This window comes from Phyllostomus discolor, chromosome X (assembly GCF_004126475.2).
Source record: "Phyllostomus discolor isolate MPI-MPIP mPhyDis1 chromosome X, mPhyDis1.pri.v3, whole genome shotgun sequence".
Lineage (NCBI taxonomy): Eukaryota > Metazoa > Chordata > Mammalia > Chiroptera > Phyllostomidae > Phyllostomus > Phyllostomus discolor.
In genome coordinates, this window is record NC_050198.1 from 31,447,672 (window position 1) to 31,472,336 (window position 24,665).

Genomic DNA, 24,665 nt, shown 5'->3' on the forward strand with positions numbered 1-24,665 from the left:
GGAAAATAGTTTTCCACAGCAGGCCACTGTGACTTTATCTGTGTTGTGCCTTTTCGCCTAGAATGTGCTATTGCTCCACTCTTGGGGAAGAGGCTGCTTTATTGAGGACTGGGAGGTTAGGGTGTCAGAATGGAACAGAGGTGTTAGAGCTCCTCATCCTCAGGGTCTTTGCAGACAGGTGCATGTAGACATGGACGTTTCTCTTCCACCACCACCTTCTGCCCCTGTAGCATCTCACACACTGATGATGGTTTCCCCCAGAAGGTCACATTCTTCTTTCCTTGACCTTCAACGATGGTAACAGTGGGCCTGAGGCATTAGAAGGGGGGGGGAATGGAAGGGAGAAGCTCAGAGAAGGCAAGAATACATTCAACAAACTCTTATTGAGTGCATATTATGTACCTAACACTATTTTTAAACTGTGAGATATTGGGCAGTTTCTTTATCTTCCTTGTGTCTCACTTTCCCTCATCTGAAAAAATGGGAATAATGGAAATAATAATAACAATACCCACCTCACTGGGCTGAGTGAGGATAAGTGAGTTAAGTCAGGTAAACTGCTCAGAGTTGTGCATAGTACACAGTAAGTACTCAATAAATGCCAATGATTGTTACTAGTTGACACAAGCTACCTTCTCTTACATCCAGAACTCTATATCTCTCTCTCCATTGCCCACTGGAAAACAACCAAATGCTTAGCCCTGACATTTAAGGTCTTATTTTTGTACCCAAATCTCTGACCCAAGGCAATCTCTGCCTCTCTTCCACTTTATCCAGACTCAGCCCCATGTCCAGAATGGGCTTTGCCTGGGTTATTTCTCCCACTAGGCAAGCCCTCCATTCACTCACATACTGATTTTCTCAATCAGCCCTTTCCCCATTCATTCCCTTACTCTGCCAAGTCCTTCATGCCTCCATTCAACACCCTTAACTCATCTTCAGGACCCCTCAAAACCTCACAGCTGGGGAACACTTTCCAAATTGTAGGTTTTTCATGAGATGGGAACAAGCCACTTAATCTTGTAGCTTGATGTACATTATGTGGAAATAAGAAGGGATGAGTGGGTGTTTTATCCCTCTCCCATATCTGGGCTACCCTGGCCATGGAAACACTTTGAGTGGCTAATCACCTGTGTCCAGGACTCTGCTCACACAGTCCTGACACCTTTCCATCAGGGGAGGCCCAATCAGTTTCCTAACCCCAGGTTCAGATGGCAGTCCCTTTTCCACATACCAACCATTCCTCATATGCCTTCTGTCAGGGCCCTGTCTACCATGGGTCTCTTGGGAAATCAATGGGGTCTGGATTGTGTTTGTCTGCAGCTGTTGCCAAAGAGGCTTTAGAGTGCCTGGGCACAGTGAGACACCACGTGAAACACTGAATCAGCCATGGAGGCATGGGTGACTGAAGCAATGAGTAAGTGAATAGAAGCATGAGTGACTGTACAAGCCAATCAAAGCATGAGTAACTGAGAGAGCGAGCAAATGGACACAAGCAGGACTGAGTGAATGGGAGAATGGCTGAGTAACTAAATTAGTGACTTGAGGGCAAAGAGGCTACTAACTCTCCCTTCAATATCTTATTTCTCAGCTTCTTCTTTAGTTTCCCCGACTTCCTGCAGCTGGGAAATGACACTTGGTGGAGCAGGCACCTTAGGCCCACTGGTGGAAGCACTGGTTGGGGGTAGCTGACTCTCCTGCCTTAAACACTGACATAGCAATATCATCACCCCTTCTTGTGTGATCGCACAATTTGCCTCCTCACTCACGAGAAGTTGGGGAGATGGGCCTTGCAGAGGCGCTGGCGGCTGCGGGTGGGGTTGGGTCCACATGGGGGCGTGCACAGCCCCCAGGTACTCCATTCTGACCATGAGCCTTCCCCTGAAATGAGAGGAGGGAGTTACTGAGTCAGAATTAGTGGTCTCGGGGGGTTAGTGAGACAGAGGCTACAGGGACATGGGATCCATGGCAGACAGTCAGAAATCTCCATCACTTCATGGGCTGCCCACCCTCACAGGAGAGTCTGGGGAGCACTCACAGGAGCAGCGCTGGATGTTGTAGCAGTGCCGGATATCCTGTTGTTCCCCAGGACATCGATGTCCATTAAATTTGCGGCCCTTGCAGCTCCTTGAGCGTGTCTGCTGGCCTGGGATCTCCTGACAGCTGATGCGTTGCATCTTTGGGCGGACACAGGTGCTCCATTCCTCCCATGTCCCCCACTCTCCATTTACTGCAGAGACAGAAATAGCAGGGGCTTGCATCAAAGAAGGGAGCCAGCAAGGGGGTTGGTTCCCCCCAACAGGAAAGGAAGGAATGAGTGCTGGGGGAGGGAGTGGGGGTGATCAGATGTGGGAATGGGGGAATCAGAGGTGGAACCAAGGCATCAGGGCCTGGAATGAAGGAATTTGAGGTAGGAACAAGGCATTAGAAGCAGGAACTGGGCAGCAGAGAAGGGTGGATATTTAGGCATGGAAATGGTGCATCTTGAGGTGCTGACCAGGGCAGGGCACAGCCGTGTTGCAGATGTGGGTCCGGGTAGCTTCACCAGCACAGAAGGGGCCACCATGCTGGGGCACAGGGTGATCACATGTCCGTTGTTCTGTGGTCTTGCCAAGGCCACAGGTTACTGGGCAGGGGCTCACAGGGCCCCATGGCCCCCAGCCTCCAGCCACTGTTGGGGGAATAGGAGTGAGGGAAAGGCCACCTCAATCTCCCCCCTTCAGCCCATAGACTACTGAGGCAGACCATCCCCAAATGAAGAGCTCCATGGTCACATGGTCTAAGATCTGTCCATGAAATGGCAGAGCATCTGTGCCCAAATCAAGAGCAGAGCATCAAAGGCCTTATCACTATGTACCTGGGCAGGGTGGCAGGCTGCTGCAAGCCCGCTGCTCATAGGCTGACCCTGGACACGGCTTCCCAGGGGGCTTCGTGGAGGGCTCAGGTGCAGAACACGTGCGGCTTCGTCTTTCCACAGGCATGTTGGGTCCACCATGGCAGGAGCCTGAGCAAGGGCCCCAGGGGCCCCAAGCAGCCCAAGCCCCATGTGCTGTGGTGGGGTGGGTTGGGAGGAAGCCAACTGTGGTCATGCATGCTGAAGTCCTCCCACCCTGGCAGTTCCCTGCTATAACACTCAGACCCACCCTGGGTGCCTGCATCAATGCCCTGTGGCTTCCCGCACTCACTGGGGCAGATCTGCTTCGTATCACAGGCCTCTGACTCCTCTGTCTCTCCTGGGCAGTGGCCCCCACACTTGGGGGCTGGCTGATCACATGTTCGACGGCGAGTCCGGGTCCCTTTGGAACAGGTGACAGAGCAAGGTGCCCAGGCTCCCCAGTCGGACCAGCCACCTATCTCTGTGGGAGAGAAGAGAAAGGGACAGGATGGAGTTGGGGGTGTTATTCAGGGTCCTTGTTTCCTCAGATACTCCACATCAGCTAATCCTGTCCCTGCATCTTCTGTCACACTTGGTCCACCATCATTGCTCATCTGGACTACTGCAGTAACCTACACACTGATCCCTCTGCCTCACCCCTCATCACATAGACTGTCTTCCTCCGGACATCAAGGAGGTCACAACCCAAATCAGATTACATTTCTCCTCTGCCCGTACCTCATATCCCTTAAAATGAAAGCCACACTTGCCTCCTCCTTAGAGCCTTACAAATATCAGGCACTGTCCCACCCTCAGGGCCTCTGTCCCAATTATTCCCAGCACCCAGTAACAGGCAGTGCATGCCTGTCTAGTTGATCCTCCTCACCGGGACAACATGGCTTGTCCTCACAGGTCTGCAGCTGCCACTCGAGGGTCCCAGGCTGCACCTTCTCAGGGCATTGTCCGCCCCAGCCTATGCAGCGCCGGTGCCGCAGCTGGGAGCCCTCAGTGCAGCTCACTGAGCAGGGAGTCCAACTGGACCACACTGACCATCGTGGGGGCCTGCAGAGAGAAGTTGTGTGTGTGTGTGTGTGTGTGTGTGTGTGTGTGTGTGTTTATATATTTATATATCTCCCTCCCATCCTGGTGCAAGCTGGCAAGGATAGCCTATAGGGCTATAGAGTATGGGCAGGCATAGGTTGGGGTGTGGGATAAATATGTGTGAAATAATGAGAGTGTCTACCTCTTAAGGATGTTGGGGGACTGAATGGGAAGAGATAGGCACACAGTAAGTACTTAATAAATATAATTTACCTTCACAATCAGGGACCTGGGGCTGCTACCCTTTCAAGTCCCCCAAGGATAGTGCCAGGCATGCAATAAGCAAATGTAAGGACTAGGGATCCAGAACTCATGTCAGAAACCCACTAGGCCACCATTGTACAAACAAGAAGTGCTTAATAGATAGGATAAATTATCCCCATGAGCTCAGAGAACCCATCAGATATATGCCAGATCTATCCTCAAACAACCGGAACAGCATAATGTTAAATAGATGTGAACTGTTGACATGACTAGGGATCCAGAACTACCTTAAAAAAACTCGTAAGTTTCTCATCCCCAAAGTGTATCTGGGATATACAGTAAGCAGTTAGAAAACATATCTGGCATACAGTAAATGCTCAATACATCTAAGTGGCCATCATGACTACCCTCAGAAATCCTCCCACTGCCCCTCCCACTGCCTCTGCAGTGTACTTGGTATGCTGGAAGTACTCAGTGAATGTAAAGTGCTATCATAATTAGGAACCTGGAGCTGCCCTCAGAATTCCCCAAACTCTCTCGCCTCCACAATGCATCTGTATACAGAAAGTACTCAACATGAGCAGACACCACAATTAGGGGACTCAAGCCACCTTCAGAAATACCAGAGTTAGCCTTGACTGCTGTGGCTCAGTTGGTTGGATGTCATCCTGCAAATTGAAAGGTCACCGGTTCGATTCCCAGTCAGGGCACATGCCTGGGTTGCGGGCCAACCCCGGCTGTGGGGGTGTGAGAGGCAACCGATCAATATTTCTCTCACACATCAATATTTCTCTCCCTTTATCCTTCCCTTTCCCTCTCTCTAAAATTAAATCAATAAAATCTTTTTAAAAAAGGAAATACCTGAATTGCTCCCCAGTCACAATGCTTCCAGTATACAGGAAGTGCTCAATATATGTAAGCTATAGCAGTACATTTACCAATGCCTAGAGACCTTTTGGGTAGTACAACTGCTGTGGGGAGTTGTTACTGGCATCTAATAATTAAGAGGCCAGAGATGCTACAAAACACCCTGCAATAAATACATAGGTCAGCCCCCACCCCAATAATAATTTTTTGGCCCCAAATGTCAACAGAACAAAGACTGAAAAGTCCAGAGCTATGGTCATGATCAGGACCTTGGAACTATCCTTAGGAATTCCAGAAAAGGAAAGAGTCCAGTTCTGGGTTGCCCTGCAGACAGTCCTTCTTGCCTTCCCCCAACCCCAGGCTCCCCCTAACCTGCATGCCTGACAGAGCTTACTGTCAGGCTCCTGGAAGGCATAGTTAGGGTTGAGACAGCAGTCTTCCTCACGGACACCTTCCCCCAGGAAGTCCTTACACTTGCCTGAAGATTCCTCATACTGGCTGAAACAGACTACAGGGTCTGAGCCTGTAAGAGGGTGGGGAGAAGGGGTATGGTCAGGGATGTGGTGGCCCCAGGCCCCCCCTGGGGGCAAGCTGATCTCATTCACTTACCTGTGGCTGGCAGGGTGAGTAGCAGCAGCAGCAGTGGTGGCCACAGCAGCAGTGACCAAAAGGCCTGTGCTAGGGTAGGCATGTTGAGCACTGCACTCCTGCAGCCCCGCCTGGCTTTATGTGAGCTGACCTGCTCTGGGAGTCAGTGGGAAAGAGGAACCAGGGGCAGGAGGAACTGAGAGGGCAAAGAGCAGCAGTGGTGGGGAGGGCAGATCTTCACAGCTCCCACCTCTCCCTTGTTGCTTCTGCCCCTGTGCCACCTTCTCCACTCAGCCCTCCCTACTTCCTGTTTCCCTCTCAGTCCAGTTTTGTTACTGTATCCCTAGCACCGAATGCTCCGCCCAGCAACCCTGCAGCACTGAATCAATAGTCTTTGACCAAATTCTTACTAAAGGGAAATGAAGCACAGGAGTTTGGAGCACGATGAATTTCCTAGCTGTGTAACCTTGGGCAAGTCACTTGAACCTCTCTGAGACTCTGTTTCTTCACCTGTAAAATGCACACTCCCTATCATCATAGGATCAACTTCGCGGGGATGTTTAGCAAGGCTGAAAGGAGTGTGTCCCTCCTCATGGGGTGAAGTTAGCATTAAGGTAATTGCTTCATTTTCCATCCTGACTTAACCCACCCTTCTCTTTCCTGAAAGGGAGGTCCCTTGTGGTCAGCATGGGGAAGGGAGGTCAGCACATGGGAAGTGAGAAGGGGAAGTGGCAAGACCATGGGGACGATTCAGGAGTGAATTGGGGATGGCCACTGTCCCAGGGGCCCAGCTGGAGACAACCTTAGGGCCTGTGGAGGGGGTGGTAGGGAGGGAACTGGCCTGGTCATATTCCATCAGAGTAACTTGGGTAGGTGACACCCCCCTCCCTGAGTCTACATCATAGGGTTTGTTGCCAAGCTTGGGAGCTAAGTTTTTTTTAAAGTCCTTAGCACAGTGTCTGGCATATAGTATATGCTCTGTGTTTGTTATATACATTTATCCAACATTTATTGGTCACCTATTGGAGCCAGATGCTATTCTCAGCATTGGGTGGAGCAGAGAATAAGACAGCCCCAAATCCTGGTCTTCAAGGGGCTTACAGTCTAAAAGAATACACAGATAATAAATGTCACCTCCCTCACAGAGGCCTTTCCCAGATACCCTTTTTGTATGGCACCCTCGTCACTCTCTAGCCCAGTGATTCTCAAACCTTAGTGTGTGTCAGAATCATCTGGAAGGTTGGTCAAATCATAGACTCCTGGAACACACCTGTTTCTGATCGTGCAGGTCTGGGGTCAACAACATGCATTTTTAAGAAACTCCCAGGTGACAATGACACTGCTGCTCTGGGGACCACACTTAAAGAACCATCATTCCAGTCCCTGACCACTCTTGCTTTGTAGGTCTCATCTATGAAAACTATTCTACATGCTTATTATACTGTTAATTCCTCTTCAACCCATTTTCCATGCAGGTAAAACTAAGCTCCATGGACTTGCTATCTTTTTATAACCATTAATGAACCATCTTAAAAACAAGAATATTTAAAATAACAATAAGGCATTTAAGAAAGGTAGGAAGGCAATCTTCCCTGCATTCAGAGGGAGAAATACCATTCTGCACATTAAAACCAAATAAAAGAATTTGATTTAGCCAGGCTTACCGTTAAAACAGAACTTCCTCAAGAATATTAATCTTGTTTTATGGGTGATAAGGTGTGTTGACACTGAGATGTACTTGTTTCCTGATAATAGAAGCCTGTCTCAAAAAGTTTGCTTTGAACAAAGAGGTCTTGTTAGCATTCTAAGACTTCAGACGTTAGCACTGTGTTATCTTGTGAAAACAAATTCGAGAAACCTGTACTTCTGGTTGGCTGCTTTATCTAATCATCCACTGCCCTGGTAATAATGTTATAACTGGTATTTCCTTTGATCCTAAACTGTATAAATAAATACTCATAGGATTCACTGTGGAAGAGGACTGTCAGCGCTTTCTTCTTCTCCCACATATTTGGGCAATAAAATGACTCTGCAGATTTCTTACTTAAACAAAGAGTGAGTCTTGTCTGTCAATGCAATTGCAATGCAGTTGTCTCTAGCAATGCAATTATTGCACTGCCACCTTGTATGATGTATTTAGGTTTCTTGTCTGTCGCCCTCTCTCAAATACCAGCTCCACGAGGGTAAGTTGTTTTGTCTGGTATGTTAACTGCTGTGCCTGCAGAGCTCAACAAAGATTTGCTGAAAGCAGAAATAAATGAAATAAAACTCAAGAGATTCTGTGAACTGCTAAGAGGGAGAGTCTAGATTAGAGGGGAAAATATGGGTGTCACAGGGGTGGGGGTGGGGGGATAGTGTCTCAAGTGCCCAGACTGGACCAGAATTCTGAGAAGGGGGAAGGGAACCAAGGCAAAGCACAGGGGAAGTCCAGCATTTCAAATTTTGGAGAACTGAGGGGAAATGGAGCACAGGGGTTGAGGAGAAGGGGCCTGAGAAGGACGAGGACAAACCAGGGGATTTTCTCATAGGCCTGGCACATTTACTCCATGGTCTCTCACGCACTCTCATTCTGTGTTGATCATTTCCTCTATTTTTAAAGATAGTTACACACACAGTTCTGGATTTATGGCCTCTACTGTAATCTCATAAGAACAGCTCACATACATACAGGATCACTCAGCTTCTCAGATATTCTCTCAGTCACTCACTCGAGGAGTCATTTTCTCTGTCATGGAGTCCCAGTCTAACGATCGTCTCCTACTAACAATTCATACACACAATCATGTCTTATAGCCTGTCTCATTCGGTTAATATGACCAATATTTACTCACATCAGTTCAGTTTTCCAAGTGCACACAGACTCACACCTTTTCATGTTTCAATCACTTAGGCCATAGGTGGCAAACACAAGGCCCTCGGGCCAAATCCAGCCCTCCACCTTGTTTTATCAGCCCAGCACTTTGTTTCTACCTGGTGGCAGCACCGAGCTCCTTGCCCCTGGTTAAGGAGTAGCTACATTTATACAGCCTGAAATTACATTTGGCCCTTTGAAGGCAACTGCAAGGTCAATGTGGACCCCAGTGAAGATGAATCTGACACCCTTGATTTAGGCCGTCATTTTCTCACATACAAAGTCACTGATATACAGCCACCACTAGTTTCTCATGAAGTTTCTTACACACACACACACACACACACACACACAAAATCACCATCTCCCCTACTTCTTCATACTCAAGGCCCCATTTCACATATCCAGTTTGATTATAACTAAGTTTCACACATATACATAATCACACAGTATCTCAGACATTGTCTTACTCACCTAGTCTCACATTTCTTCTCAAGCAGCTTCCAACATACCAGTCTTTGATTTATAGGCTTTAATAAAGTGTTTTGCAAAGAGTTTTACACACAGCCACACAGCCAGTTTCTCAGGTACTGCCTCAGTCACCCATTCAGTGTTATGATATTTTTCCCTCAGTCAGTTTCTGACATCTGTGATCACTAATACACAATTTGTACTAGGTTCTCAGTAAGCCTTATACACAGTCTCTCAGGGTCCATCTTAGTCATTTTACACCATCATTTTCATCAGTTAGTTTATCATGTAGCCTCAAGCTCAACTATAGCTTTGCTGGTTTCCTGGATACACCAATCACATGGTCTCTCAGTGTCTTGCAGTCTGTTTTTCACAAAAAATATAGTCTGATTTATACTCTGTTATGAAATGTTTCACAGACCCACACTCTCACACGACTGCTCAATTTTCTTTCACACAGCGTGGACTTTATTTCTTATCACCTTACAGTTATGGGGCCTCTTGCACCATTTCAGACACACTCAGTCCCATCATTTCTCTTCCTTTCAGTCCTTGAACCTGTGGGCTAGACTGCAGTAGTAACTGTCGATTAATTTCTTACTAGTTCTAGGTATAAATGCACACACGCATGTATAAACACAATTGCAGCCTCTCATACTCTCCCAGCCCCAGCCATTTTTTGTTTCTCAGTCTTTGCTACTCTTACATGAACAATATTCATACACATAAATCATGCATTCTCATTATTTTGTGTGTCAGGCAGCCATTTGGCCTCACAGCCATTTTCTCTCATACAATCAACTTTGCACATATACTCCCATGACTTTAACTGATACAACAGCCTTGCATGAACAGTTTCACACACAATCCACCTCCCAACACTGAGATACCTGTTTACATACCATGAAGTTTTTTGCCTACATATAGTCCCTGACAAGCTGACAGGCTCTCACACCTTTTTTTGATCACTCCATTTGTCTTGTTCACCATCACCTGGTCAAACAGTGGCTGGTATGCAGTCCCTACTATCTTTTCATAAATATTACTTCACATGCATCACCAGTTTCTTGTATAGTATCTTATTCATTCGTTTGTACAGTGAATTTCTCACACAAACACAATGTCAAGTTTGTGGTTGTAACTTCTACTCTCTCACACATGATTTCACACACAGATACACGCAACCACAGATTTGTACAGTTTCTTTTTCACACCCAGTTACCAAGCCGCAGTCTCTACTGTTTCTGATGCAGAAATCACACACTCTCTCTCACAGTCAATCTCACACCCTCATCACCTTTTATGCACGGCAATGCCAGTCACGCTGAGCCCTCATAACATCAGGAAAAGAAATGCTAGCAGCCTCCAGCATCACCTTTAAAAATATATATTTACAGGAACAATTCCCTATTCTCTGGGACTCTTAGAAAAAAAATGATCCATTTTGGGGGAAGTAAATTGAACAGTGGAGACAGGTGTAGCACCGTCCCCCAAATCACCAACCCCCAGGTCTCCAGGCCTGGGCTGGGCCAGTGCTGACAGGTGGTGAGCCAGGAGTCCTTTGAACCCACCCTTTCCAGCCTGGAAATCATACGGGACAGGCTTTATGCCCCTCTATTCCTCCCTCCCAACTCCAGGGACACTTAAAGGGTCCTTTGTACCCGCCCGCAGGAAATTGGGGGGCTGGGAGGGAGGGAGCTGAAAATACACATTTGGTATCAAAAATAAACAGTTGGGGGCGGCAGGAAGATACACCCCCATCCCTTCCTTCCCACCTACCCCATCTCAGATATAGGAAGAGATGACCCCTCTCCCCTATCGAAAAGCCCTGTTTAAAAATAGATTATACTATCAAAATGGCAGAGGGTAGGGGACAGGGAGACCTGGAGTACTGGCTGGAAGGGTCCCCCAGACGGGGACTACTCCCCCAAATAACCCTCCATTGGGAGGTAAGAGGCAGGACCCCAGGAGTTTGGCAGATATGGGAATGGCTTCTCAGGGGCAGAAGAATAAAAGGGGCATTCATCCCAGGCCAAAAAGGTGGCTGATAAAGGACAGGCTGTCTGAGAAAAAGGCTGGGGGGTGGTGGTGAGAATTGCTATTCCAAGGGTGAGTCTGACTTGGTCAAGACTCCAAAACCATTTTAATGGCACAAATTCTTCCTGGACCCTTGGGGACAGCCAGGAATAAGAAACCACAGCATGCTAGCTCTTCTACCCACACCCCAAAATGGAGACAAGGCTCCCTCAGCTTCCCAAGGGCAGGCTGAGAAATAAATAAAGAAAGGTCCTTCTCAAGCCAGACCCCAACTGTCTCATCTTGGGGGACAAAATGTGAAGCTGGAGATGTCCTCACCACTGCCCCGAAAAGAGTTGGGCCAGGCTCCTCCCAGTGGCCATCAAAAAATAAATAAATAAACCATCCCCACTACTGCAGTAGGAGATGTATAAGTGCGGCCACTGGGAGACTGACCAAGAATAGAGAATAGATAATCTTTCTATGGAAAAATTATTGAGAAATCTTTCTTCCTAAGAATCCCCACCCCACCATGACTATAGCACGAGTCTGTTCTTGAGACAGTTGGCTGGAGAGAAGTTCAGGGTGTGAGTAACCCCAGAAAAGGTGGTGGTGGTGGTGGTGGTGGTAGTCGTGGTAGTCATGGCTTCTGGGGCCCTGGGGAGAGCACCACGGGGGTGGAGAGGCCATCCACGCTGATGGAAGGGATGTGCACCTGGGCGCTGCCACTGGATGGAAACTGGGAACAGAAATAGAGAGAGGTCATGGATAGGGACCATGCTAGGTTCTCTCATTCACTCCGAGATGGGGGAAGAGGAGCATACCTGGAAGGAGAGCTTGGCCGGGCTACGGGGAGCAATGGGACTCAGGGTGCTCCAGAAATGAATGCTGGGGGGCAGCGAGCTGGGCGTCAGCAGCACCGGGGTCTGTGGGAAAGCAGTGGTCAGTGCTCAGGTAAGCAGAGGGCAGGTGTGGGAAAATGGAAGGAACTTGATACATGCCCCACCAGATTTTCTACTAAGACTTCTGAGGTTAGTCCCTAGAAGTACACAGACCTACACCATAACTACTAAGGCTGTGTCCGTGAGATCTCTCCAACTTTACACTGACAAACCGTCCCAACTCTTTAAAGTCCACCCCAGCCTCACTGGGTAAGACCACCTACAAGACGCTGTCCACAGGAGGATTTCAAACCGTATGAGTCATTATCCCAAAAGCTCAGGCTCAACCCCCAACTCTTATGTTCTACCTTTTACCTCACAGAACCCACTAAGCAAATCCTAGGTCAAAAAGTCCCGCTCAGGTTCTGCATTCCAAGCCCCAACTGAGAAACAGTTCCCACACACGGCCTCTCATTCCTTCATTCTCCACCCACAAAAATTCCCAGACTTTCCCTTCATTTGACTGAGATCCCTCAGCCTTGGAGCCTCACTCTTGCCCTTCTTTTATCAACCTGTATCTGCACCCTCCAGCTCACTCAGATAAGATAACCACGTAGGCCCTTGGGGTCGATCTTCTGCCTCTTCGTCCCCTGCCCCATGCCAAACAATTCCATTTGTCCAGGGAGCCAGCCCCGCCCCTCCGCAGGCACTCACCAATGTGTGCGTAGGTAGCAGGGATGGCGTTAATGCCGGCCCAGGCGCCTGCAGACCGGAGCCAGTTCCCGATCCTGGAGTCCGTTCGGGTCCTGGCCCACCTAGCAAGCTAGGGCTGAGTGGAAGCTCCAGATCCCGGGGCTTCCGGCCCTTCTGAGGCTGGGGGATCTCTGTGCTGGAAGCTGTGGAAGCCCCGAGGCTGCCCAAGGGTGCTGCGGTCTCCATAACAACTGCAGGAGGGACTTCCCGCCCGGGCCTAGGGGGTTCCGGCACAAACCCCGCCTCCCCACTGGCTGCAGTGTTGAACTCTTCCTTAGGCTCTTCTACTTTCACTTCTGGGGGCAGTGGCCGGCCCAACCCGGGCTCCACATTCAGCTCTTCTGATTTAAGGTTCGGGGCCTCGGGCGGGGTCAGAATGACCTGGGAGAGGAGGGAGTATGTATGGATTGCTGGGATGGCGAAGCAATGACTTCCCTCGGAAAGCAGCACTTGGTACTAGGGGCATAACTGCATATCGGAGCAGGTCCTGCAACAGGATTGGGACTTTGCCGAGGAACAAGGGCTACTTCTGGGGCAGTTTCTCTTGAGGGCAAGGTTGCCCCTAGGGATGGGGCGGGGCGGGGCTGGACTCCTGGGGATATTACCCCAAGTCTTGAAAAACGGTAGTTCTAAAAAACTAAGGACCAGCTGCATCTGCCTCACCTAAAAATTACTAATAAATATGCAAATTCTGGGGCCCATCCCCCCAAACCTGTGAGTTAAAAGGCCCTGCAGTTGATTACAGGAGTGAAGTGAAAGAAACAGTGTATTAAGCAAACACATAGGTTCAGGGCACCTAAAACAAGTTGGGTGTACTACTAATTGTAAGCACACTTAATCTAGCTACCTTCTCAGTATCAGCATAGCCCATCTCCCCAACCCTTTCTTCAAAGGCACCTGTGTCTCTCCTTCCACTATATCTCCTTTAATAGAATGTTTATGTCCCTTCTCTTACCCATCCTCATTTACAAATTCTACATCCCTCCTCTTACTGAATTTCCATATTCTAGCCCTTACCTGCAGAGGCAGGCCAGCCTCTTCGGCCTCTAGGCAGGCCTCCAAGGGGCTTGGACTGGTGCTCCTGCTCCCCGAAGGGGGCACTGCTGCTCCTGCTGAGGCTGTATTGGAAAGCACTGAGATGGACCTCGGATGCAGGGGCAGCTGTAGCTGTGGCTGCAGGGACTGGATGGTGAAGGTGGAATAGAGGCCTGAGCGCATGTACTCGTTCCGGCTGCTTCGCGCCAAACCACCTGGGCCTGCCATTCCTGCACCCTTGGGTGTTCCTGGCTTCCCAGAGGCAGATTCCCCAGGGACGGCATGTACAGCAGCGGGGGCCACATTTGCCACAGTGGAGGTAATAGACACCTCAGGCTGGGGTGGACAGTCCTCAGTGGAGCACCCTGCAACCTCGGGATAGGACACAAACTTGTAGACGAACTTCTGGCCACTCACTTTGCGGATGATATTCTGGGAAAGGAGGAGACAGGATAGGGGGCCTTAGAAGAAAAGGCCAGGGTGCAAGGAGGGTGTGGCTTCGGGGGACAGTGGAAGGGTATGTCTCCTAGAGTCTTCTCTCAGGTCCCTCTCCTGTCTTTTTACATATACCATCCCGCCTCTGTGTCTGCCTCCCCATTTGTTCCCCCTCCCAGCCCATTTGACATCTCACACACCTCTCAATTTTGGACTCCTCCCTTCTCCTCCTTCAGTTTCTCCCTCTCTTTTTTCCCCATCCCAATCCCCCCTCTGTATTTGCCCCAGTTTCTCCCCTTTCTCAATTCTCCCCTCCTCCACAATTCTTCCTGTGGCCTCCTGCCCTTCTCTTTCCGTCTCCCTTCCATGTCTCACCCAATCCATCCCCCTCCAAGTCTCCCTCTGTCCTTTTTCACCTTCATCTGTCCAATTCCCTTGCCCCCATCTCAGATACCTCCCCACGCACACACCTAGTGGCTCCTCTCCATGATAGAGCCCACCTAGAGAAGTAGGTGCAGGAACAAGCTTTCCTCCTGGCTCCAAGAACCAGGGGTATCTAGGGTTAACAGGGTCAGGCCTTGGGGGTGGCTGCCAGGACACAGGTTTGGAGTCTAGTTAATGCAGTAAGACGGGAACATGAAGTAATTGACATAAATGTTGGAAGAGACTAAAGTAATATAGAATGTGGTGATGAATTACTAATATAGAGGATTATTTAAAGCTATTGATGCAGACGTTGAACAGGGCAAGGTCAGGATGAGGAGCTACATTCTTAATACTTTTGTGGACATTTAAGCTAAGGCAAATAGAAAATGAAGTTAACTGATAGCAACTAGACAAGAACATTAAAATACTAATAATAAATTTGGGGGAGAATCTCAAGGCTGGCTTGGGTGGGTCACAGAGCATGTTTGGGATATTTCAGGATGGGTCTTGGAGTGTCACGGATGTTCTGGTGGTCTCAGAGCACAGTGAGGTTACCTCATTATTAATATTGTTTTGGAGGTTTGAGCTAAAGGAGTAAAATATGAAAAATGGAATAAATGCTATAAATGATTAACGGTGTACGCATAGGTCCAGGGCTGTTCTGGAGGAAAAGAGGCTTCTGAGGGTGTTAGTGGTGCTGGGCTACCCTGGGGATATCTTCATGCTGGTCAGGTATGTCACAGGGTGGGTTTTTTTCTCAGAAAAAGAATGAAAAGGGATATTCATTAATGTGGTTTTGGAAGTGTCAGGTAAAGAAATAAAATAAATAACTTGTATAAATATTGGGGGAGAAGGAGAACTCAGCACTAGTGTGGGAGTCTGAGAGGATAAGATGAGGAACATTTCAAATTGTAGCTACAGGAATAAGATGATAAAATAAGAGAACTAATATAAATATTGGGGTGGACCAGTGTTTCTCTGGAAACACAAGAGGATGGGGTGTGGAACTGACATTATATATTTTGTTTGGGAGGTTTTAGCTAAAGGATAACAAAAGAAAATAAAATAATTAATGAAAAGGTTAAGGGTCTCAGATGATGAGATAAGGAAAAGTTAGTATGATACTGTCATGGAGGTTTTGGTTCAAGAATCTTCTGGATTTCTTATACTGGAATAACAGCAGATTATGGAAAAAAAAAACAACAACTGTGGAGTGTAGGAGTGATCCAGGGGTTCCAAAGCACAGGATGAGAAAAGTCATTATTCATAGTGTTTTCAAAAGTTATGGCTATAAGAATAAGGTAAGAAAATGAAATGTGTGGGACATGGTGGGACAGTGTGACTTTTAAGGTTTTAGCCAAAGCAGTAAGACAAGAAAATAACAGATAAAAATGTTTTGGGGAGTCCAACATCGGTCTGAGAGTACCACAGGATAGGGTAAGAAATGGCCAAGTTTAATATTGGTTTCAAAGTCATAGCTATAGTGATTAAGAAAATGAAATAACTGATATAAATTTTGGGGTCCTCAGCCCTACTTTCTGAGGCCTTACCTTATCATAGTAGTACCGCAAGGCCCGGCTGAGCTTGTCATAATTCATGTTGGTCTTGTTCTTGCGCAGTCCCCATAGCCGGGCCACCTCCTCAGCATCCACCAGCTTGAACTCACCACCATCCCGTGAGGTCCAGGAGATGATGTGGCCATTGCCTTGTTCTCTCAGCAGCTGCAGCAGAAACTGCCACAGCGTCACAGAAGGGTCCATCGTTGGAGTAGTGTTCACGCCATCCCAGGGGTACCTGGAGGGTAGATGGCTCAGAGCCAAGAGTCTGTGGGCACAGGATGGACGAGAGGTCAGCAGGAGGAGGATTCTTTTCATGCCATCTTGCTTCCACCTCTGTCCCCAAAGCCCATCATCATTCTCTAAAGACCCTCAGACTCAATTCTAAGTTCCTCAGCCCAGCTTTGGATGACCCCTGTAATGGGTTAAGACTTTTGGGGACATTAGGAGAGGATAAATAAATTTTGCATGTGGGACAAATATGAATCTTTGGAGGCCAGAGGGAAGACTATAGTAGACACACTGTAGTCCCTCCAAAGATGTCTGTATCCTAATCTCTGGAAACTGTGAGTATATTATCTTATATGTCAAAAGGTACTTTATAGATTAATTTAAGGTTCTAGACCTTAAAACAGAAAGGTTATTCTGGATTATTTGGGTGAGCTCAATCTAATATCAGAAACTCTTAATAAAAGCAGAGGGAGAAAGGCAGCTCAGAGAAATGTGATGACAGAAGAGGCAGAAGAGATTCAAAGCACGAGAGGGACTCAAACTGCCATTGCTAGTTTTGAAGATGGAAGGGTACTGAGCCCAGGAATGTGGCAGTAGCCTCTTACACCTGGGAATAGCCCTTAGCTGACAGCCAGTGAGGAAACACAGACCTCAATCCTACAACATCAGGGAACTGAATTCTGTGAACAACCTGAATGACCAGGAAACAGATCTTCCCCTGGAGCCTCCAGAAAGTAATGCAGCCCTGCTGACACCTGGATTTAGCCTGGTGAGACCTGTGCCGGACTTCTGACTTACATAATAAATTTGTTATTTTAAGCAGGTAAGTTTATGATAATTTGTTACAACAGGAATAGAAAACTAGTATAATGCCCTTCACCTGAACATTTTCATTTGCATTTTCTACCAAATCACACGTCCACTTTTCCAGGAGGTTCCTTCTGCCAGCTCCTCTCAAAGGCTGTTCGTTCCATGTAGGTCTCCCTTCCTCTGTGTAGAAGTCTTCCTCATCGTTTGAGTCTCAGCCCCAGGGGTCTAGCCTTTATAAGACCTTTCTAGAACTGAATGCCTGCTTTCTCCTGTCCCTCTATCCACACTCCTCAGACCTGTTCCTGTCTCTGTATGTTCTCCTTGATAACAGCCATAACTACCATACATGCCAGGCATTGTTCTAGTCAGGCAATATGGCCTATTGGACAATTACCCAGGCTCTACAACCAGACTGCCAGGGTTGGAATTCTGCCTGGTTCTGCAGCTTGGTAGCAGTGTGATCCCTGGGCATGTTCTTTAACCTCTTTGTGCCTCAATTTCCTCATCTGTAAAATATGGATAACAATACCACCTAGTTCATAGGGTTATTGTATAGAATGAATATAATATGCCTGGGGTATGATAAACTCTAAACAAGTATTAGTTTCTGATTTGTTCATAATCCCTTAGCCCCATTCCAAAAAACTCTAAGAAGAGAAGGATTCTTTGTAACCCTTTTGGCAGCAAAACCTGATTTGAAACAAAACAAGGTCCTTTGTGGCCTTTATTGATCCCTACTTAGTGTGACTGTTCATACATTTTTTGCTGCAGAAATCTGAATGTGGCTATTTTGGAGCCCACTAAGGGTGTTATGTAACATCTTGTATGTGCACCTCGTTACCTTTCTAAAATCCGAATATTTTGAAATTATGAAACATCTAGCCCCAAGGGTTTCAGATAAGGGCATATAAACCTGTACTGTTATTTTTACAGGTATTTACAAATTTCTCCCTTGCCATGACTCTGGGAAGTAGGTACTGATGACTGCTAATTTATAGAGGAGCAAGCCAAGGCACAAAATGTCTAAATGATGTCTATAGGCCTCACAGCTTTAGGTGGCAGAGCCAGGATTTGGACCCAGGTAACCAGGTTCCAGCTGTCTAAGCTTTCAAACCCTTAGGCTAAATTTCCCTTCACACTAACTGCTGCACACTGACCTCGCCCTTGGCCCATTCTACAGAGGACAGGACCTTCCCTGTCCCCCTATAACTGCTCTCTTTGCTGAACTTCCTGGTCTTTACAGAATGAGCTTTCGTCAGCTGGTCACTGGCTGGGATTGCTGGGTTAAGAATAAGACCTTCCAAATCAGATTTCAAAGAGCCTCTCTCTATTATTTTTAGCTTGATTCTTCAATCTGTAATTAAATATATGGTATGAGCCTCTTATGTCTGAGCTGTTTCAAAGTTCATTCCACAGACACAATTTTAGGCAATTATACAAGCCATAGAGCCATGAAGTGTGCAGATTAGAGTCCTGGCTTTGCAGCCCTCGCTAAGTTTATTTCAAAGGCCTGCTTATTTCAGAGGCACAGAGAGTTCAGGGGGACTCCTGGTGGCAAACACAGGCAATTTTAGCAGTTCCTCCTTCAGTGGCAACAGAACCTATCAATTCAGGTAAAATCTGAGTTTGCTTCAAGCCTTAATAGCACACAGGATTTCATATTTTGTTTATTATTGTATTTCCCATTTGACCCCTTATAAGAGTTCTAGTAATTGGTGTTATTTGAATGTGTTTACCTTTCTTCATCTCATTTATTTAGCAAGCATTTATGGAGTGCCTACTGTGGGCCAGGTGCTCTAGTGCAAGTGACATTTTAGTGGGGAAAACAGACACAAAGCAAGATAAACAAGTAAAGAATGTGAGATGATGATAGAACTATGGGGAAAAATGAAACAGGAGAAGAGTTTTTAAAAGACTGGCAGGGGAGGGTCATCACTGAGGAGGTGACATTTGAGCAAAGACCTAAAAGAGGTGAAGGAGTCAGGTTTGTGATGCCCTGGGGAGCAGCGATCCAGGCAAGGAAACAGCCTGGGCAAAAGGGTCTGAGGCTGGAGGGTTCCAGGCAAGTTGGAGGAAGAGCAGGGAGTCTGGCATGGCTGGCCAGGAGGGAGCAAGGGGACAGTGGTAGGAGATGAGACCAGAGGGGCAATGGGGGCCAGACTGAGTGAGCCTTTTCCAGGCCCTATAAGGACTATGACTCTGACACAGGAGCCACGAGAGGGTTATGAACAAAGGGGTGACAGGCTGTGACTTGGATTTAACAGGATCCCTCTGGTTCTTGTGAGGAGAACCAACTAGTGGCTAAAGAGGCTACTGCAGCAGTCCAAGTGAGAAATGGTGGTGGCAGCAGCAGCGAGATTTGCTGACATAAAATGGGGGTGAGAGAGGAACCAAGGGCGATCCTAGGCTTGTGGCCTGGAAGGACGGAGCTTGGATCAACTAAGATGGGAGCACTGCAGGAGAGAGGTTTTAAGGGGAGATGAGGAGATCAATTTTGGAGATGGTCAGTCTCAGAGGCCTATTAGACACTAACCTGCATGCTGTGAATAATAACATTAATTTTAAAATTAGGAACCAGTGATACAGCCCTTACTATGTGCTATAACCATTTTACTCATTTAATCCTCAAAACAACACTATAGGGTGGGCATTATTATTTTCCCATTTTCCAAATGAGGAAATAGAAGCACAGAGAAGTTTAGCAACTTAACCAAGGTCACACAGCTGAACGTTGGCAGAGCCAAGGTTCAAACCCAGTCAATGATCCTAGCCACCTTACAACACCAGCTCTCTATGGAGGGCTTTCCTGAAGAAGTGACATTTGAGCAGACATCTGAAGGAGGAGAGGTAGCAAGCCATGCTGACATCTGTGGGAAGGGTGCTTTGGGCAGAGGGAACAGCATGTACGAAGGCTCTAATATGGGCACAAGCACCCTGTGAGTCCATCCCAGCTCCCATCTCTGAGGATATGTATGTCCTGTCCTCCCTGCCAGGAATGCCCTTCCCCCTTCCAGTACTCGATGAACCCTTTATCTCACAATCAAGTTCTGGTATCTCCCAGGAAAAATTAATTCATCCTCTTGTGGTCCAATACACCGAATAATTGAATAAAGCCCTTGCAAAGCTGTTCTCTCTGGGTCTTCAGCCTTATACTCCTCTGCCCTGTTCTAGCTGTGTGACCTTGAGCAAGTTACTCAACCTCTGAGTCTGTTTCTGCATCTGTAAAATGGGGATCTTTCCTTCTCAAAGTAAATTACCCTCAAAATACACCTACTCTCAAAGGCTTTTGTAAGGATTAAATGTCAGTGTAGGTAAAGGGCTTAGAAAAGTATCTCTAGTACATGGCAGACACCCAAGAAATGTTAGCTATGCCCCAGTGTGTCACCCTTCTCCCTCCCCACAATCTTATGTATCACCATGACCACTGGGCTTCCATCATGTCTCAGATCTCATCTGCTACCCCTCCCTCTACTCTGCTACAGCTACAATGGCCTCTTTTGTGTGCCTTAAACATCCCAGGCACAATCCCACCTCAGGGCCTTTGCATCAACTCTTCCTCCTGCCCAGTGTACTCTTCCACTAGACATTATGTCTCCCTCCCTGACCTCCTTCAGGCCTTAAGTCAAGAGTCACCTTCTAAATGAGGCCTGCCCTGTGCCTAAGATTTCAACCATCCTAATATTCTATTCCTACCTTCCCTACTTCATTTTTCTTCCTTAGCACTTGTCTAACACACTATCTAATTTTATTTATTTGTTTCATTTACATGGTCTGTCTCCTGCACTTTTAACAAATATATGCTCCACAAGGGCAGGAATCCCTGCCTGTTTTCTTTCCTCCCACATCCTCAGTGCCTAGAAGAGTACCTGGTACTTAGTAGATGCTCAGTAACTGAATGAACAGTCCCAACCAACTAGCCCCCTTTTTAAAAAAAAGATGTTATTTATTTATTTTTAGAAGGGAAGGGAGGGAGAGAGGGAGAGAAACATTAATGTGTGGTTGTCTCTTACACGCTTCCCTACTGGGGACCTAGCTTGCAACCCAGGCACATGCCCTGACTGGGAATAAAACCAGTGACCTCTTGGTTCACAGGCCAGCACTCAACCCACTGAGCTACACCAGCCAGGGCCCAACTAGCTAGCCTCTTAATTAGCTCTCATATGCCCTCCTCATCCCCACGTGCCCCCCCCAATTTGTCTGAAATTATTTTTCCCATTCATTCACACAATAAATCTGTATTAAGCACCTACTATATACTAGGTATATTCTTAGGTACTGGAGACCCAGCAGTGACTAAGCAGACAAAAACTGTAAGCCCTCACGGGACTCCTGATGGGGAAAGACAACACAATAAATTGGCATACTATACTGTCTGATTGACAGTAATAAGGGGCAAAGGGAGAAGTAAAGCAGAGAAGGGGTCTGACTCCTGCTAGGTGTTCAAGTTTAGATGGTCAGGGACTAGGTGACATTTGAACAGAGCCCCAAAAGGAACCATGCAGAGATCAAGGGTACAGTGTTGTGGGCAGAAGAAATGGCCGATGTAAAGGCCCTGAGGCTGGACCACTGGTGTGTTTGAGGACAAGTGAGGAGGCTGGTGTGGCTGGAACAGAGTTGGGAGTGTAAGAGATAAGGCCAGAGAGATTACTTGTTTCATTATTAAGTCACAGATATTCTTTATTTACACTGGAGAGGATTCTAGTTCTGATCCCTCCCCTTTCCAAATGAGGAAACAGGTGCCAAGAGAAAGTGGTTAAATCACTAAGGTCACACATCTTCTAGGGTTGGGGGTGGATAGATGCTGCAACAAGGTGTGCAATGCAGACAGCTCTGCAGACAGAGGGAACAGCAAAAAGCTTGGAGATGGAACTGATGTGGTTTTTAAGGAGTGGGGCTGCACATAGGATGGGATGAGGTGAGAAAGAAGAGCCTCAAAAATTATCTTGTGTTCTGAAGGGCACCCTAACCTGGTACTTACTGGGTCACCTTTGAGTAAGGTATTTAGCCTGCCTATATCGAAGTTTCCTCAGTACCTATCTAGTAGGGTTATGATCAGGATTAAATGAGCTCACTAATATAAAGCACTTTCCCTGGAACTCAATAAATTTTAGTAGGTGTTCAATAAATATGGGCTACTATTAGCATTATCACTAATATATTCATTTATTGTTGTGAAGAAGAATGTCTTAATGGTTAACAGTGTGCACAAGGGGTTGTGTTTTAGAGTAAAAAAGACCTGAGTTCAACCAGCACATAAGCTGATCCACTATTAAGAAGGTGGGAGGTGGTCAGGGAAGGCCCCGGCTGAGCCACCACAAGGAAAGGGGGGGAGCAGAATAAAAGTGAAAGGTTGACCCTCCTGGAGGAAGGATTGCAAAGCACTGGACTCATGAGAGGGGAGGGGGTGTGAATGCAAGCAAACGGGTAGCAGAAAGGCCAATGAGCAGGTCCCCTGCAAAGGTGGGGTTGTGGTGGTGTAAAGGCTTATACTGTTTACTGGGCAAGGAGTGTAAAACAGTACATTGAGTGCTGCATAATAATGGTGGGAGAGAAAAGTCATCACACAGGGACTGATTAAAAGGAGAGGGGACAAGATCATGGACTAGGCTACTGATTATGGGGAGATATGAAGCACTAAAAGCACTGAACTGATCCACTATTAAAAGGAAGGGAGAAACCCAAGGACTAGAGGACTGACACTACCGAAGAGGGAGGTTAGGGCAATGGGCTAACTAGGGAATGTGTATACAAGCATATAACACAGACTGATTCACTGGAAAATGGTGTGTGAGCGCACGTGTGTGATAAAGCCATGGATAGATCCACTGGGGGGATTGGAGGAGGATAGGAATACAGATTCACAGATTAATTTATTGTTAAAGAGGAGTGGAGGGAGTACAATGCCACGGATTGACTCACTACAAGAAACAGGAGCCGTGGAACAAACAAGGCCACAGACGGGGCCCCTGAAAGTTGAGGAGAGGAGAAACACCCTCAGACGGACCTACTGTCAAAGAGTTGGAGAGTGTCAAAGACTGGTCCCCAGTAAGTGGGGGTGGAGGGGCAAGACCATGGACGAGTCCACTGTAAAATGAGGCGGGGAAAATTATAAGCACGCAGACCGATCCACTATTAAACAGGAATGGGGATTAGGCCACAGTCAGATCCATTACAAGGGGTGAATGGAGGGGACAATGCCACAGGGAGGTCCACTATCAGTGGTGGTCGTGGTGGGGAGCCGAACACCAGCGGGCTGTGGGCCAAGCCACATCCCTCGTGCGGGGGCGGGAAGAATACGGAGGGTCACGGACCAAACCCTCCACCCTCCAGGCCCCAACTCACCTGTGCTTAGGGCAGCGGCAGCGTTGGCAGCTCCGGGGGGCGGGGGCTCCATGCGCGGCCCCACCGCCCCCCAGGCCCGGGTTCCAAGGCGGCGGTGGCGGTGGTGACGGTGGTGGTGGCTGGTGGTGGTGGCTGTGGCAGCAGCGGCAGCGGCAACACCTAGAAGCCGCCCCTGCCTTTTCCCCACAGCTCACGTGGGCTGTGGAGGCGGTGCCTAGCGTTTCCTGGTTCGCTGATTGGCCAAGAGCCATAGATTGACCTGAACGTCCAGGGTTGGGGGGCGGGCCCTTGCCTCCCAGAGCTATGCCTTGACTGGCCCGAGGGGAGCTGTTGGAACGCAGATGGCGGGCTCCAAGGGGGCGTTCTCGGCCTCGCGGGTGCTACACGCTGATTGGCTCAAGAGTGACTGATAGACCATGGGCTATTGACAAGGTTCTGGGGGTCACCTGCCTCGCACAGATTAGCCTCTAGCGGATTGACAGAAGACAGTTTTGGAGCATTGGGGTGGGTGGGTCCTGCCTTTTGCAGATTGGAGAATGAGGGACTCCTAGACAGCTGCCAACACAAACAGGGTGGTGCTGCCCTCCATGCTGCTGAGCGGAAGCAGGACTTATATAGAAGTGGGCGTAGCAGCCGGCAGGAAAGGGGTCGGGCCAGGGCTCTGCGTAGGCCGGCAGAGTAAGTCTATAATGATTGGCTAGAAGACGAATTTAGAACGGAGCCGAGGTAGGAGAGCAGGACAGTTGCCAGACAAGCGAAGAAGCTGAGTGGTGGAAACTGAATGCTGAGGGTGGGGTCAGAATTATAAAGCTACAGTCAGAGTTATAAAGGGGTTGAACTTGGCTTTGCATTTATTGGATGCTAGACTCAACCTAGAAATAGGGGCCAGACCAGGGAAGGCGGGATCTGGCTCTGTGCCCCTTGGTGGAAACTGGAACTATTTAGAAGCAGTAGCCAGGCCAGTTTGGGTCGGACTGGGCATGGGTGTAATTTAAGGTACCTGAGGAATGATTAGGGTGTGGGAGAGGGATTAACTTTAGGGCCAGGAGTGAAAGATTGACTGCCTTGAGAACAAACCTCCACCCTGAATTGACCCATTCTGTATAGTAATTAAAAGAATGGTGTCCAAGAAAAGGAATGGAAGGGTCAGGTGGGGGCCCAGGTTGTCAAGGCAACAGAAGTGAGGGCAGAGCAGTTAAGTCTAACAGCGAATGCTGCCAAGT

The 24,665-nt window shown here is 47.8% G+C and overlaps 2 protein-coding genes and 1 long non-coding RNA gene across 3 annotated transcripts; 1 reads left to right on the forward strand and 2 right to left on the reverse strand.

Moving 5' to 3' along the window:
• Positions 1-79: 79 nt before the first annotated feature.
• LOC114505758 (complement factor properdin) lies at positions 80-6,583 on the reverse strand. The gene is made up of 9 exons (XM_028523496.2): positions 5,657-6,583; positions 5,420-5,570; positions 3,762-3,937; positions 3,186-3,356; positions 2,858-3,049; positions 2,498-2,671; positions 2,039-2,230; positions 1,770-1,881; positions 80-309 (listed from the first exon to the last, which is right to left on the reverse strand). The coding sequence occupies exons 1-9, from the start codon at positions 5,736-5,738 to the stop codon at positions 144-146; spliced, it is 1,416 nt and encodes a 471-aa protein (XP_028379297.1). The 5' UTR covers positions 5,739-6,583; the 3' UTR covers positions 80-143.
• Positions 6,584-7,592: 1,009 nt separating this feature from the next.
• LOC118498573 lies at positions 7,593-7,866 on the forward strand. Its single transcript, XR_004901063.1, has 2 exons — positions 7,593-7,703; positions 7,735-7,866. It is a non-coding gene; the product is annotated as an uncharacterized LOC118498573 (long non-coding RNA).
• Positions 7,867-8,812: 946 nt separating this feature from the next.
• On the reverse strand, positions 8,813-23,638 carry ELK1 (ETS transcription factor ELK1). Its single transcript, XM_028522645.2, has 6 exons — positions 23,443-23,638; positions 16,054-16,327; positions 13,625-14,074; positions 12,569-12,988; positions 11,798-11,899; positions 8,813-11,712 (listed from the first exon to the last, which is right to left on the reverse strand). The coding sequence occupies exons 2-6, from the start codon at positions 16,261-16,263 to the stop codon at positions 11,614-11,616; spliced, it is 1,281 nt and encodes a 426-aa protein (XP_028378446.1). The 5' UTR covers positions 16,264-16,327; positions 23,443-23,638; the 3' UTR covers positions 8,813-11,613.
• Positions 23,639-24,665: the final 1,027 nt, after the last annotated feature.